Source organism: Notechis scutatus, chromosome 6 (assembly GCF_049901735.1).
Source record: "Notechis scutatus isolate UNSWTSFEM ecotype Mainland chromosome 6, rNotScu1.2, whole genome shotgun sequence".
NCBI lineage: Eukaryota > Metazoa > Chordata > Lepidosauria > Squamata > Elapidae > Notechis > Notechis scutatus.
The window spans coordinates 58,627,966-58,640,019 of record NC_142014.1 but is presented as its reverse complement, the minus strand read 5'-3'; the positions used below and the strand labels follow the sequence as shown (position 1 = coordinate 58,640,019).

The 12,054-nt window shown below is 35.3% G+C and overlaps 2 protein-coding genes across 6 annotated transcripts in view; one reads left to right on the top strand and one right to left on the bottom strand.

Moving 5' to 3' along the window:
- The window catches only part of WASHC4 (WASH complex subunit 4), a 38,196-nt gene extending 34,812 nt beyond the window's left edge, over positions 1-3,384 (top strand). For all 4 annotated transcript variants that reach the window (XM_087968416.1, XM_026694988.2, XM_087968415.1 and 1 more), the window contains 3 exons: positions 232-331; positions 1,539-1,611; positions 2,937-3,384. In XM_087968416.1, coding sequence (XP_087824542.1) covers positions 232-331; positions 1,539-1,603 — 165 coding nt within the window. In that variant the 3' untranslated portion in view covers positions 1,604-1,611; positions 2,937-3,384. The remainder of the gene's footprint in view (positions 1-231; positions 332-1,538; positions 1,612-2,936) is intronic.
- Positions 3,385-4,401: 1,017 nt separating this feature from the next.
- Positions 4,402-12,054, bottom strand: part of APPL2 (adaptor protein, phosphotyrosine interacting with PH domain and leucine zipper 2) — a 30,834-nt gene continuing 23,181 nt past the window's right edge. For both annotated transcript variants that reach the window (XM_026694992.2, XM_087968417.1), the window contains exons 17-21: positions 11,838-12,012; positions 10,127-10,163; positions 9,901-10,041; positions 8,256-8,303; positions 4,402-6,626 (exon numbers count right to left, since the gene is read on the bottom strand). In XM_026694992.2, coding sequence (XP_026550777.1) covers positions 6,498-6,626; positions 8,256-8,303; positions 9,901-10,041; positions 10,127-10,163; positions 11,838-12,012 — 530 coding nt within the window. In that variant the 3' untranslated portion in view covers positions 4,402-6,497. The remainder of the gene's footprint in view (positions 6,627-8,255; positions 8,304-9,900; positions 10,042-10,126; positions 10,164-11,837; positions 12,013-12,054) is intronic.

Here is a 12,054-nt window from a genome sequence, read left to right as displayed (position 1 = left end):
TAAATAAGGCATTAACAGTAAAATGAAGAAAATACATTTAATTGTATGCTTTAAATGATATTCTTCAGTACATTATGTTGATAATGTGTAAAAGATGCTATTGATAATTCAGGTATAAATTGTGCACAATATTTATGGGAGTTTCATATATTCCTGCACCTTAAAATAAGTTGGAGATTTTGTGATTATGTGGCATGTTAAAACATGCAGATCTTTTTTCATTTCTCATAGGAATTTGAACTGCTTTATTTCTCACTAAGCAGCGCAAGGATATTTTTTAGAGCAGATAAAACTGCAGCAGAAGAAAACCAAGATAAAAAAGACAGTGAAGGTTAGTAGGAAATATTCTGCACTCTGGGGAGTTCTGGCACCAAATGCAAATTATTTTCTGCTCCTTTGTGCACCAAACTACAAATCCATGGAGGAATATTAGTAGTAAAAAAAATAGTATTCCATTTCTATAAGCCTGAATTTTATTATCACTCATTTAGAGCATGAGTAGGAAATTCAGACTAGTGGAATAATTCACAATATGTAATAATAGTACATTCATATTGTGATTTTTCACTGAGCAGCTTGAACAATGATGCCAGAAAACATAATGAAATAGTAGGCCAATATAGGTAGCCCTTTCAACCACAATTTAGCCCAAAATTTCTGTTGCTGAGCGAGACAGTTAAGTGAGTTTTGCCCCATTTTATGATCTTTCTTTCTTGCCAGTTGTTATGAATCATAGCAGTTGCTAAATTAGTAACGTATTAAGTGAATTAGATTTCCCCGTTGACTTGACAGAAGGTCCCAAAGAGTGATCACGTGACCCTGGGATGCTGCAACCATCATAAATATGAATCAGGTGCCAAATATCCAAATTTGGATCATGTGACTATGGGGAAGCTGCAACAGTTGTGTAAAGACAGTCATAAGTCACTTTTTCAGTGCTGTTGTAACTCTGAATGAATGATTGTAAATTGAGGGCTACCTGTCGTGATAAATAAAACAAAGATCTGTAATAGTTTAAAAATGATGCATATAATAAGTAGCCTTAGTTCTTAACAATAAGTAGCCTTAGTTCTTATGGGGCACAGTCCACTTCATTAGATAAATAGAATGTCGTCCTTTTGGAAAGTATAATCTGTGTTTAGAAGAGAGAATCGCAAACTTGTAGGCTTAACAGAAAATGAAATATAGGAATTTCAGATTGTGGCATAGTCTAGGCCCACAATAGTTTTTGAGTGTGGCATATTTTGCATTTTGAGGTAACTTGCACATATTAGCTAATATGTTTGTTGCTGTTTAGATAAATGGTACCCATATTTATGTTTCTTGGCATTTCACTCTTTTATTTCTACTGATATTTAGGGACAAATTCCTTTTGATTCTGCCCCATATAAAAGCCCTTCACAAACAGTTGTCCATTGGAAATTATTAGATTAGAATTAATTGCATGATTTTTAAAATATATATATATAAATCTTCCATTTTTCTTACTCAATACTGAGAATATAAAATTGTTGAAATTGGCTCCTTTTGTATTACAGAAGAATCTGCAAAAACAAGCAATGACCTTTCAAATTCTTCTTCTGCAGATCCTCTTGTAAAATGAGAGTTCTGGTATGGTTAATTTATGGATGCGATTGTAGTATTTACAATTTAGAAGCTATATTAAAATAAGACTTTAAGTTTTGTACCATTCAGAAATATAATTTATGTTCCTCCCCAAAGATGGACTCCTGAAATTACTTGCACTTGTTCTATATATTTCTGCCAAACCTAGAATGTTAAATATTTGTTTAAATTGCATATACCCTTAACTGCAGTATATTGAAATCGAGTACCGTGATATAACTGTGATTTCTGATTACTTATTTTATGAAGGGTGAACAATAATTGCACTGAATTTGGATGGGCTTACCCATCCAAAAGTAATGGGTGAGAAAATAATGATTACTTATAGATTCTGGTTCAGGGTGAGTTCTTGTCCAGCAAAATTGCAAAAAGCAAATGGTACTACCTCAGTGAAATAGCATAAAAGAGAGCTGTACACATTTTGAAAAATGATTTGGAAGAAGCAATTTAGGATTTGCATTAGCCAGCATCTCTTTAAAGCTGATTTTTTTTTTTTTTTTTTTGCAGGTTTCCTCAAAAGAAAGGAAAGTATGCTACTTTAAAAGAGTTGTTTGTGGCAAATCTTTTCCTTTCACACAGATGGAAATCTGTAGATATTCTCAGTCATCCAGGTCATGGTTGTCTGAACAGGAGGCAACTGGACTTTGTTTTTTTTCTTTTTGAATTATGTTTTGCTTCTCATCCAAGAAGTTTCTTCAGCTCTGACTGGATAGTGGGGAATGGAAGGATTTATATTCCTTGCAGACAGCTTGTAATTTGTATCCTTTTAGAGGGTCATTGAAGCACTTGGAGGTTTATCTGTGTCCTCAGAGTCATCCTTCCATTCCCGACTATGCTGTCAGAGCTGAAGAAGCTTCTTGGGTGAGAAGCGAAACCTCTTCAAAAGAAAACAATGTCCAGTTGTTTAATAGGTATTTGAGAAGTGCTGTCTTCACATGAGGTCTGAATTGTTTCTTCTGAATAATTTTCAAAGTGTACAGAGCCCTAATTACAAAGTGCAATTTCATTGATTTTTCCCTCCCAAAATGTTTTTTTTTAAAGATCATTGTTCTGATTACCATTTGACTTTGCAAAGAAAGTAAATATGAATAATAGGTACAAACTAACAAATTAAAATTTTTAAAAAGAGGGTGTTAATCTTTAAAAATAGTTTTTCAGTTGTGCTTGTCTAATAGATTCCTTTTCTCCCTTGTTCCCTAAAATCTGCTGGGGAATCGATAATTTGGGGAGGGGAACGTTTCTGTGAGTTGAAAAGGGGAACTTTTGTCAGAGTGCATAGCTTGATTCATGTGTTGCTTTATGTTCTGTAGAACTCTAGAGCAACTGTGATTTGTTGAAATTGATGGGACCAGATTGGCACAGAACATCCACCTCATCGGTCTGATAGTGATGCCGACGTGCTGTGAAATATCACATAATTTATTGTAATACTCAGCACTGTATTTGGAGTTCCAGAGAAGTATGCTATCTTGATCTAAGATGTGATTGATAAGGGGGGAAATTTGTTATTAGAAAGTTTTAAAATATTCTTATAGCTAATGGATTCAATAATACTAAATGCATCAAATCACATCCTTAATATGGTTGTTACTGCTTGTTTTCCTAGTGCATATAATTCCCCTTGGAAAAAAACCTGTCTAATTCAGACTTTACCAATTAGACTGCTGACTTAAATGGACAACTTGTATTGTCCCAGACACTGTATAAGCATACTAAGCTTAAGGTAGCTATGTGCTATAATAAATATACTCATTTTCATATCTTTTTGTCATTTAATTTGAGAGACTCCTATTTTTAGATACACGGCTAAACTGTACAGCGTTAACTAAACTAACATATTTGTGAGATACTGAAAATAACATCATGAAATTGTCTAGATTCTAAAAGCATGTATATGCAATGTTGTTGTGAATATGTAAACATAGAACTTTGTGAATATAGTGATGGTTGCTACCCTTACAAACATTGAAACTGTACAACCAAGTAATGCAAAAATAATTTGGGCCTTGAATGCAAGTCTGTTCTTGGGCACCTAATATTGTGCCCTTCTGCCACAGAAAGTGTTATTATACTGCTTGGTCTTTCAGTAGCTACAAACCTTTCACAGCTGTTACATGTGTGGAAGACTAAACAGGGGAATTGGGAATAATTTTACATAACTGTATAGCAGAGGTCTCCAAACTCCAAACTGAATAGCTGGCTGGAAAATTGTGGGAGTTGAAGTCCACAAGTCTTAAAGTTGCCAAGTTTGGGAACCCCTGCTGTATAGTATCAGTGGTGAGTTCAGTAAGACATGGAATTATTGTTTGCCTTTTCCCATCTTATCTTTTGAATAATCTGTCTTCCAACATGGAGACAGTAGCTATGGCATCTTCTCCATGTATTTTATTTACAAAAGCATGCCAGAGATTTTTATCTTTCAAATTCTTAATCTTTATTTGTAAGGAATCTTTATTTTTTATGAAATACGTAATTGAACACAAATACCTAGGTCACTTCCAGTAAGGTCCTCTTGGCTATTACATGGTCTTCCAGAATAAAATCACAAGGCCTGCCAGGCGTGATAGGGATTGACTCAGCAAAGCCATTAATATTTTGTACATTTGTATGTTTGAGCTTCTGCCAAAGTTACTGAAAGGGAGGTCCTGTTGTCATTGATCTGTTACTCTGATCTATTCCACCTATGTTCAAATTCTCAGGAATGAAAGGGACAAAATTATAACATGTCTTATTCTAATTCATTTACAAAAACGAAGTGGAACAAAACAAAAAACCTGTTACCTCAATTCTTTATTCTGTTAGATATTCTGTACATAATGTTAATAAATGCAACTTTGGAAAAAAAATGGATTTGTATATAATGGTCACAAGCCTGGGATGTTTTGACTTCCTTGAATGCTGTATCTTTAATGAGAACCAGGTTTGCCATAGATACTTCAATCTACAGCTAAGCCAGAGCGCTAGGATTGATTTAATCAACTTCATAGGGCTAACTGAAATATAATTTGTTCTGTAGTTATTGAAATAAATTTCCTTTAGAAATGTGCCCCACGTTCTTTCTAATGGATAACCAAAACAGTAAAGTATACTGGCTTAAATATAATAATTGTCAGTCAGTTCTAATAGTTCATTTATGGATGGATCACCGTTAAGATACCTTTGTGTGAAATCTCTACAATACCTTCTGCTTCAACCTCTAGAACAAGGGTGCCAACCTCGCACATATCGTGGTGTATCACAATGTTTTTTGTTTTGCAGAACTGGGGTGGGCATGGCCTTGATGGGTCATATCTGACCTGCGAGCCGCCAGTTTGACAGGCCTGCTCTAGAGTAGTCAAATTATGATCCATTTCACTACATATAGTTTATATCAACTAGATTGGACGCTAATGTTAACCTGGGAGCAGTTTCAGCTATTATAAGCTTATTGCACTTAAATATTTTTATCTACTTATATCTGTTGTACTAAGCAGAACAATTTGAATATCATTAATACAGAAAACTTCAGTACAATACTCTTTCAGAAAATTTACTGGTATTTTTCTAGCCTTCTGGTTTAAAAATCTTACTAAAATCTTACTAAAATCTGGTTTAAAAAGACGTTACTAAATCATAAAATGTCCTGTACTATAACTTGCATAAATTCTCACCTATTTTTCAAGCTCTTACTTTAGCCATTATTGCTGAAACTGTTGTAGTGCAAGATGTGGACCTTGTTTTTAACATTAAAACATCATATAAATAAAGACAGCTAAAATTCTTCATGAGATCTGGCTATCATTGTAATTTATTTACAATGTGTTTATAATTTAAAAGAGTAAATCTAAAGCTGTCAAAACAGATATATCCAAATTTATGCTGGCCCCATGAGGAAGAATGTCAAATAAAAAAGATAGTATAAGCACTGTTATGGCTAGCTTGATCTGCTTTTCCCAGGACAGTGTGAAAATGCTTCTGGTATTGCTTATATCTAGCTTTGAAGTAATTGTTTTTGTCTGAGGAATGGAGTCCCTCTTCTATCAAATTTGTAAACTTTCACATGAAAGTAGGAAAGCAGTTATCTCGTCATACAGAACAGTGCAAAAATGTTAGCCAACAGGCTTATTTGAATAGCAGTGACAATCACTGGCTCATCTTTTCTTCAGCCCTGGTAAATGACTTGTTTCATAATAGCTTTAACTTGCTTTCTGGTCCTTCTATTTTCTACTTGCTTGAGTTATTTGTTTTATATTATCACACACTAGGCACTTAATTTTGAAAGCTTAACTCAGATAAAAGTATAAAAATAAATATTAGTAGAAACTGTTATTGAATGGCTTTCTAAATAGCCTAGTTTAAAATAGCTTTCCCATTACTTTTTAAAAGGTATGCAAATAGGAGCAAATAAAGTATTTATCACTGAGATTATAATCCAAACACTTCAATTCTGCTATCTAAATTATATTCCAAACATTTCAATTCTTCTACCTATTTTGCTTAAGATGCAAAATATTAGTTTTTTTGTGAAGTGCCTCTGTATTTTACTTCAGACTTTCAGAAACTTTGTGGCTTGTGCAATTTCGTCCTCTCTACTATAGCCAGTAGAATTATGTGAAACAGGTGTGTATTTATTTATAAATTTTGTGAATGCATGTTTATGAAGAATTAAAACTTTGCTGGTGTTAGTGATGACTTTGTGGTCCTCCCATCAGTATTCATGATGGCTTGGTATTGAGGAAGAATTTTAAAAAGTCTGTCAGTTTCTATACCAAATATTTGGATCAAGTTCTCATCTCTTGGTGTTTCCTCTAGCCCACCCATGTTGGACCACAGCTGAGAGCACAAGGCATACTCTCTTATGGGCACCATCATCTCCACTGAGAGAAATGATGTTATGCTTCTGACTCCTGTCCTTCTCCATGTACAGCATTGTCTTCTTCTGATCGCTCATTCAGTAACTTGAATTTTCCATCGTTAGTAAGAGGCATAGATGATATTAATTGAGCTAGAGCTTTTGGATCCTATAATTAAAATGACAAATGAAAATTATTCAAGGCAAATAAAATGTAATTTCATGAACAGCTTTTCAAAAAGCAGCCTATATATCAAGAGGACCAGTTTCCTTTCTGTTGTGTTCCCAAACCAAATCAGCCCCTAAAAGCCCTCCCTATTTGCCTGCAGTGACTTTTTCACAAAAGTTATGAGAACTTTTATAAGGTACTGTATATTTTTAAAAATTCACATGGCTAGAGAAAAAATTGTTAATCATCATACAAACATTGTAAACTGACTTCATATTTTTACTTTTCCGAAGGCAGTTATTCAATTGACATTTTTAACTCCCAACTGAAATAATATCTGGAATCATTTTCCTCATACTGGAATGCTTTTGTACTTTTAATGATAAAAACGATTCTATTAGACCAGGGGTGTCAAACTCATGGCCCACTGGCCACACCCACTCTCAGTTTAGCAAAGGGAAAAGTTGTGATACGTCATGGGACAATGTGTCATCACAAGTTTGACATCCCTGGATTAGACGATAGAGAAACAAGAGTTCTTAACTTCTCAGAATGTCAGTTCATGTGAGTGCAAAAATTCCTGAGTATATTTCTCGAATTAGACTAGAGAAATGGAAATGAAATAAAGGTGGCCTAATTTTTTACCTGTGGAGTTTTAAGATTTTGGGTATTCCCACAAAATGGCTTCTAAAGTTAGTGATATAAACACCTGCTTGTCAGAAGACAAAATTATAATAGCATACCCTGCAATACTCGGTTTATGCTCTGGTGAGTGTGTAAAATTATAAACTCCAAATGAACAACTAGATTCCAGTCATGTTTAATGTATAATTTCTAAAGGGGTCTACATGGGCCCAGGAAACTTTTCCCTCCACTTTTGAGTCAGTTTTTAACTCATGGCAACTGCCTTGACTAGTCAATTTGGTTTTCTTGGCATGATTTCAGAATGATTTGCCATTGCAGCTTCTTAGGGTTGAGAGAAAGTGACCACCCAAGGTCACCCAATTGGCTTTGTGCCTAAAGTAGGACTCAAACTCCTGTCTCCCAGTTTCTAGCCTGATGCTTTAACCACAACACCAAATTGACTCTTTGAAGAAACAAACTCAGTCCTAAAAATCATGCTGAAGACTGCTGTAATAGCAAGACAATGGAGGGTGATATGTGAAGGGAAGCAAGAACTTTTCAAAGCTTATTTCTTCAACCTTGTATTGACTTTTATAATCCTTCATTATCAAGCTCATTTTTTCCTAATTTATCATCTGGCTTGAGCCTAATGTTAAATAAAACTTAACATGCATAAGTTCAGCAAAAGTAGATACTTACCTGCTCTGTATCTGTGAGCAAATTAGATGTTATTTACCTACACCTAGTTATTGGCTGAAGTACTCCCTAAGCACATCACATGCACACTGCTGGCACTATACAAAACACTTAAATCACTTAGTTACTAGATAACCACCCTTAGTATTGAATTATGCAATTTACTATATAGAATTAGATCCAGATCACATCCTCTTACATTCAAAGTAAAGATGATTTGCTTGAATTCTGTTAGTCATAACAATACCCAGAGAATCAAAAGGCAAGATTTAATTCAGAGGATAAGGAATATGAAGTTAAAAATACTACCTTTCGAGCTTCAATGATTTCCTTCCCCAGGTTTATTGCATAGCAAATCTACAGAAGAAATAAAATCTGCCTCAGTACGACTTAATTTTTTTTATTGATTATACTACCTATCTAAAACTGCAAATAAATGGACAAAGCTCAGTATTTCCTGAATAATTTATCCTATTATTGGATCTGAATTACAGCCTCAGAAATCATATGGCAGCACTCACAATAATAGAAGTAAGATCACCAAATAGTCTGTGAAAGCTTTACAATACTGTACCAACAGCATTTATGACAAGGAAAGATGCTTCAGACCATTGCTGAAGCAATCGCTTTCTAGCACTGGTAGGCATTTAGAACAGATGTTTACATCCAATTATTTGTCCAGCACTATCCATGTAACCATCCAGATATTGACGATAATGCTCATAATATGATTAGCTATGGCTAAAGGAAATTGTAATCCAACAACCTGCATAAGGAAACACAAACCATACCCCTTTTTATAGTAATGCTGCTATATTTAGAAGCCACAGGTTGGAATTAACAAATGAAATTCTACCAATGGGTCATTTTAAATGGATACCATAAGAAAACATTCCATTTCAAGGCCAGTCACTCCCTCAGTCAATTCACCTCACAAAGATGTGGGGGTAATAGGAGGAAGGTGTGTTGGATATGTTTGCTGTCTTGGGTTATTTGTAAAATAACTAAATTAATAAAAACATGATACAAATGAACTGTTTGCTGCCCTGAGTTATTTACAAAAATAATAAAGGTAGGATAAAAAATAAACTTACCTAAATTGATTAATAAGCCCATTATATCAAGGTTACAGGTACTCCTTTACTTATAAATACAACAAGGCCAGAATTTCAATTGCTATGCAATTTGTTAAGTGAATCATCATGTAGCTGGACCTGATTTTACGGCCATTTTACCATGGCCATTAAATGAATTGATGTGGACTTTAAGTGAATTATATGATCATTAAGCGAATCCAACACCTCCCCCCCACAATTGACTTTGCTTATTGGATTGTGATTTCAATCTTCCCAGCTGGTTTCGGATAAGCAAAGTCAATGGGGGATGATTGTGACCATTGGATGCTGCAACCATTGTAAATGTGAGCCAGTTGTCAAGTGCCCAAATCACGATCACAAGACACTTGAGATGGTGCAACATTTATAACTTCACGGATGGGAATCTAAGTCACTTTTTTCAGTACCAATATAACTTCAAACCATTGTTAAACCAATGATCGTAAGCCTGGTATCAAAGAGGGCATGTTGGATTGAAGGCTGTATTAGATTTTGTGCACTATAATTTGAAGGTGCACAACACCAGGACCAATTTTGGAGTGAATAAGATTATTTGAAGAGTAACAAGCTGCTGAGAGATTTAAGAATTGGAACTCCACAAAAAATAAAGCAAGACTGGAAATAAATCTCTCAAAATGTTTGGCCCAATCCATTCTGAAGCTTGCAAAAGCGGTGCTGCCTGGTTACACGTTTTATACTCTTATAATGAACATGCTGCTACTGCTGTTTTTATTTGACTGCATGTTACAAAACAGATTGGGTCATTAGCTCATAACATTCCATTGAAAAAAGTCGTTACATCTATTCATTTTAATTATACAACAAAGCTATTTCCATACCTTTTCACCTTCAGTGTTACTCTCAAACACATAAGCACTCATGCCGTCTTCACCTGACAATTCAGAGACACAAACCACAAACCCAAACAGCCTCTTGTTTTCCTTGTGAGCAGCAAACTGTGTCACATTGGCTAGTTCAAACTGAAAAAGAAAGAATAATATAAATTTACCTAAAGTCTCAGGGACTGCAATCTTACTGTGGCAATAAAAGAAAGCATATGCTTACATTTGATCTTGTAACTTGTGTTTGAGGATCTATCAATCTGTTAATGAAAGAAAAATACGTTTAAAAGGCAATAAACTCCATCATGATTACCGATTGAATCCAGAGGAAATCTATGATCAAAAGGATTTTTGATGCAGTTGAAACTCCTGCCAATAATGGGGTGTGTGTGTGTGGCATCTCCCTTCCCCCTTCCAGAGCCTGAAGAATTGTGATCAATACATCAGTAATACTTTTCGTTACAGGTAATCCTCGACTTACAACCAGAAACATGCTGCTACTGCTGTTTTTATTTGACTGCATGTTACAAAACAGATTTTTATTTATTTGATTTGATTTGTCAATCACTTACAAAATAATAGGTATAAGTATAAAAATGAGTAAGAATACAGAAAACAGGTACGATTAAATGGGGACAATAGGACAGGGACAGGAGGCATGATGGTGCACTTCTGCATACCCCTTACAGACTTCTTAGGAATGGGGGTGAGGTTAATAGTGGATAGTTTGAGGTTAAAGGAGTGGGGGTTACAGGATGTAACTACAGAGTCAGGTAGTGCATCCCAGGCATTGACCACTGAAAGTCGTACTTTCTGCAATCAAGCTTGGAGCGATTAACATTGAGTTTGTATCTGTTGTGTGCTCTTGTATTGTTGCAGTTGAAGCTGAAGTAGTCATTGACTGGTAGGACATTGTAGCAAATAATTTTGTGTACTATGCTTAAGTCCAATCGTAGGCGGCGTAGTTCAAGATTGTCCAAGCCCAAAATTTCAAGTCTGGTAATATAGGGTATTCTGTTATGAGCAGAGGAGTGTAGTACTCTTCTCGTGAAATACTTCTGGACTCGCTCAATTGTATTAATGTCTGATATACAGTGCGGATTTCAGACAGTTGAGCTGTATTCGAGTATTGGTCTAGCAAAGGTTTTGTATGCCCTAGTTAGCAATTCAATATTTCCAGAGGAAAAGCTTCGTAAGATTAGATTTACACCTCTTAATGCCTTTTTGGCAATGCTGTTACAGTGAGCTCTAGCACTTAGATCATTAGATAGGAGTACTCCTAGGTCCTTGACATTATCATTAGCTCATAACATTCCATTTCATTGAAGAAAGCCATTACCTGTATTCATTTCATGTTAAGTGAGACATTTGTTAAGTGAATTTCATCCCATTTTACAACCTTTCTTGCCTCAGTTGTTAAGTGAATCACTGCAGTTGACTAGTTAGTAAACCAATTGTTATGTGAATCTGGCTTCCCCAGCTGCCAAACAATCTGAATTTTCATCACATGATCACAGAAATGCTGGAAAGGTGGTAACTGTGAAAAACGGTCATAAATCACTTCTGTGCTGTTGAAACTTTGAATGGTCACTAAATGAATTGTAAGTCGAGGACTACCTGTAATGGCAGCTTGAGATATACAAGATCTTGGCTATAAAATTAAGCACTGAATAGTATAAGGGCGATTGACTAGACATGCCTTTGATCTAGCGAAACTCTTCATACATTCTTAGGCCCCCCCACATTTCTTGAAGGACCAACACTGGAGCAGATGTGCATCAGAGAACAAAATCTGCCTCCTTTCCCTAATGCTTTTTCTCTGACTGTGATTCCATTCCCAGGATCACTTTACAACTAAAACTACAAAGAGGGCAACAAAACTAAAAGAGGGAAAGATATATGCAAATGGATCAAAGAAGATAAAGTTTGCTTACTTCAGGTCATTGCTGGTGACCAAGAGATGTGATTCAGTTGTACGGAAAATATTATGAATAGCCCGAGCTGCCAACACCTGCCGCATTGCTTCATAGATCACTTCCACTGTGTGGTCAGATCTGACAGCCATAGAGCCTAAAAACCGAACTACAAACATGTGCTGCAGGAGTGAATCTGGGGATGGAGGGGGAGAGAAATGGAAAAATATATTTATAT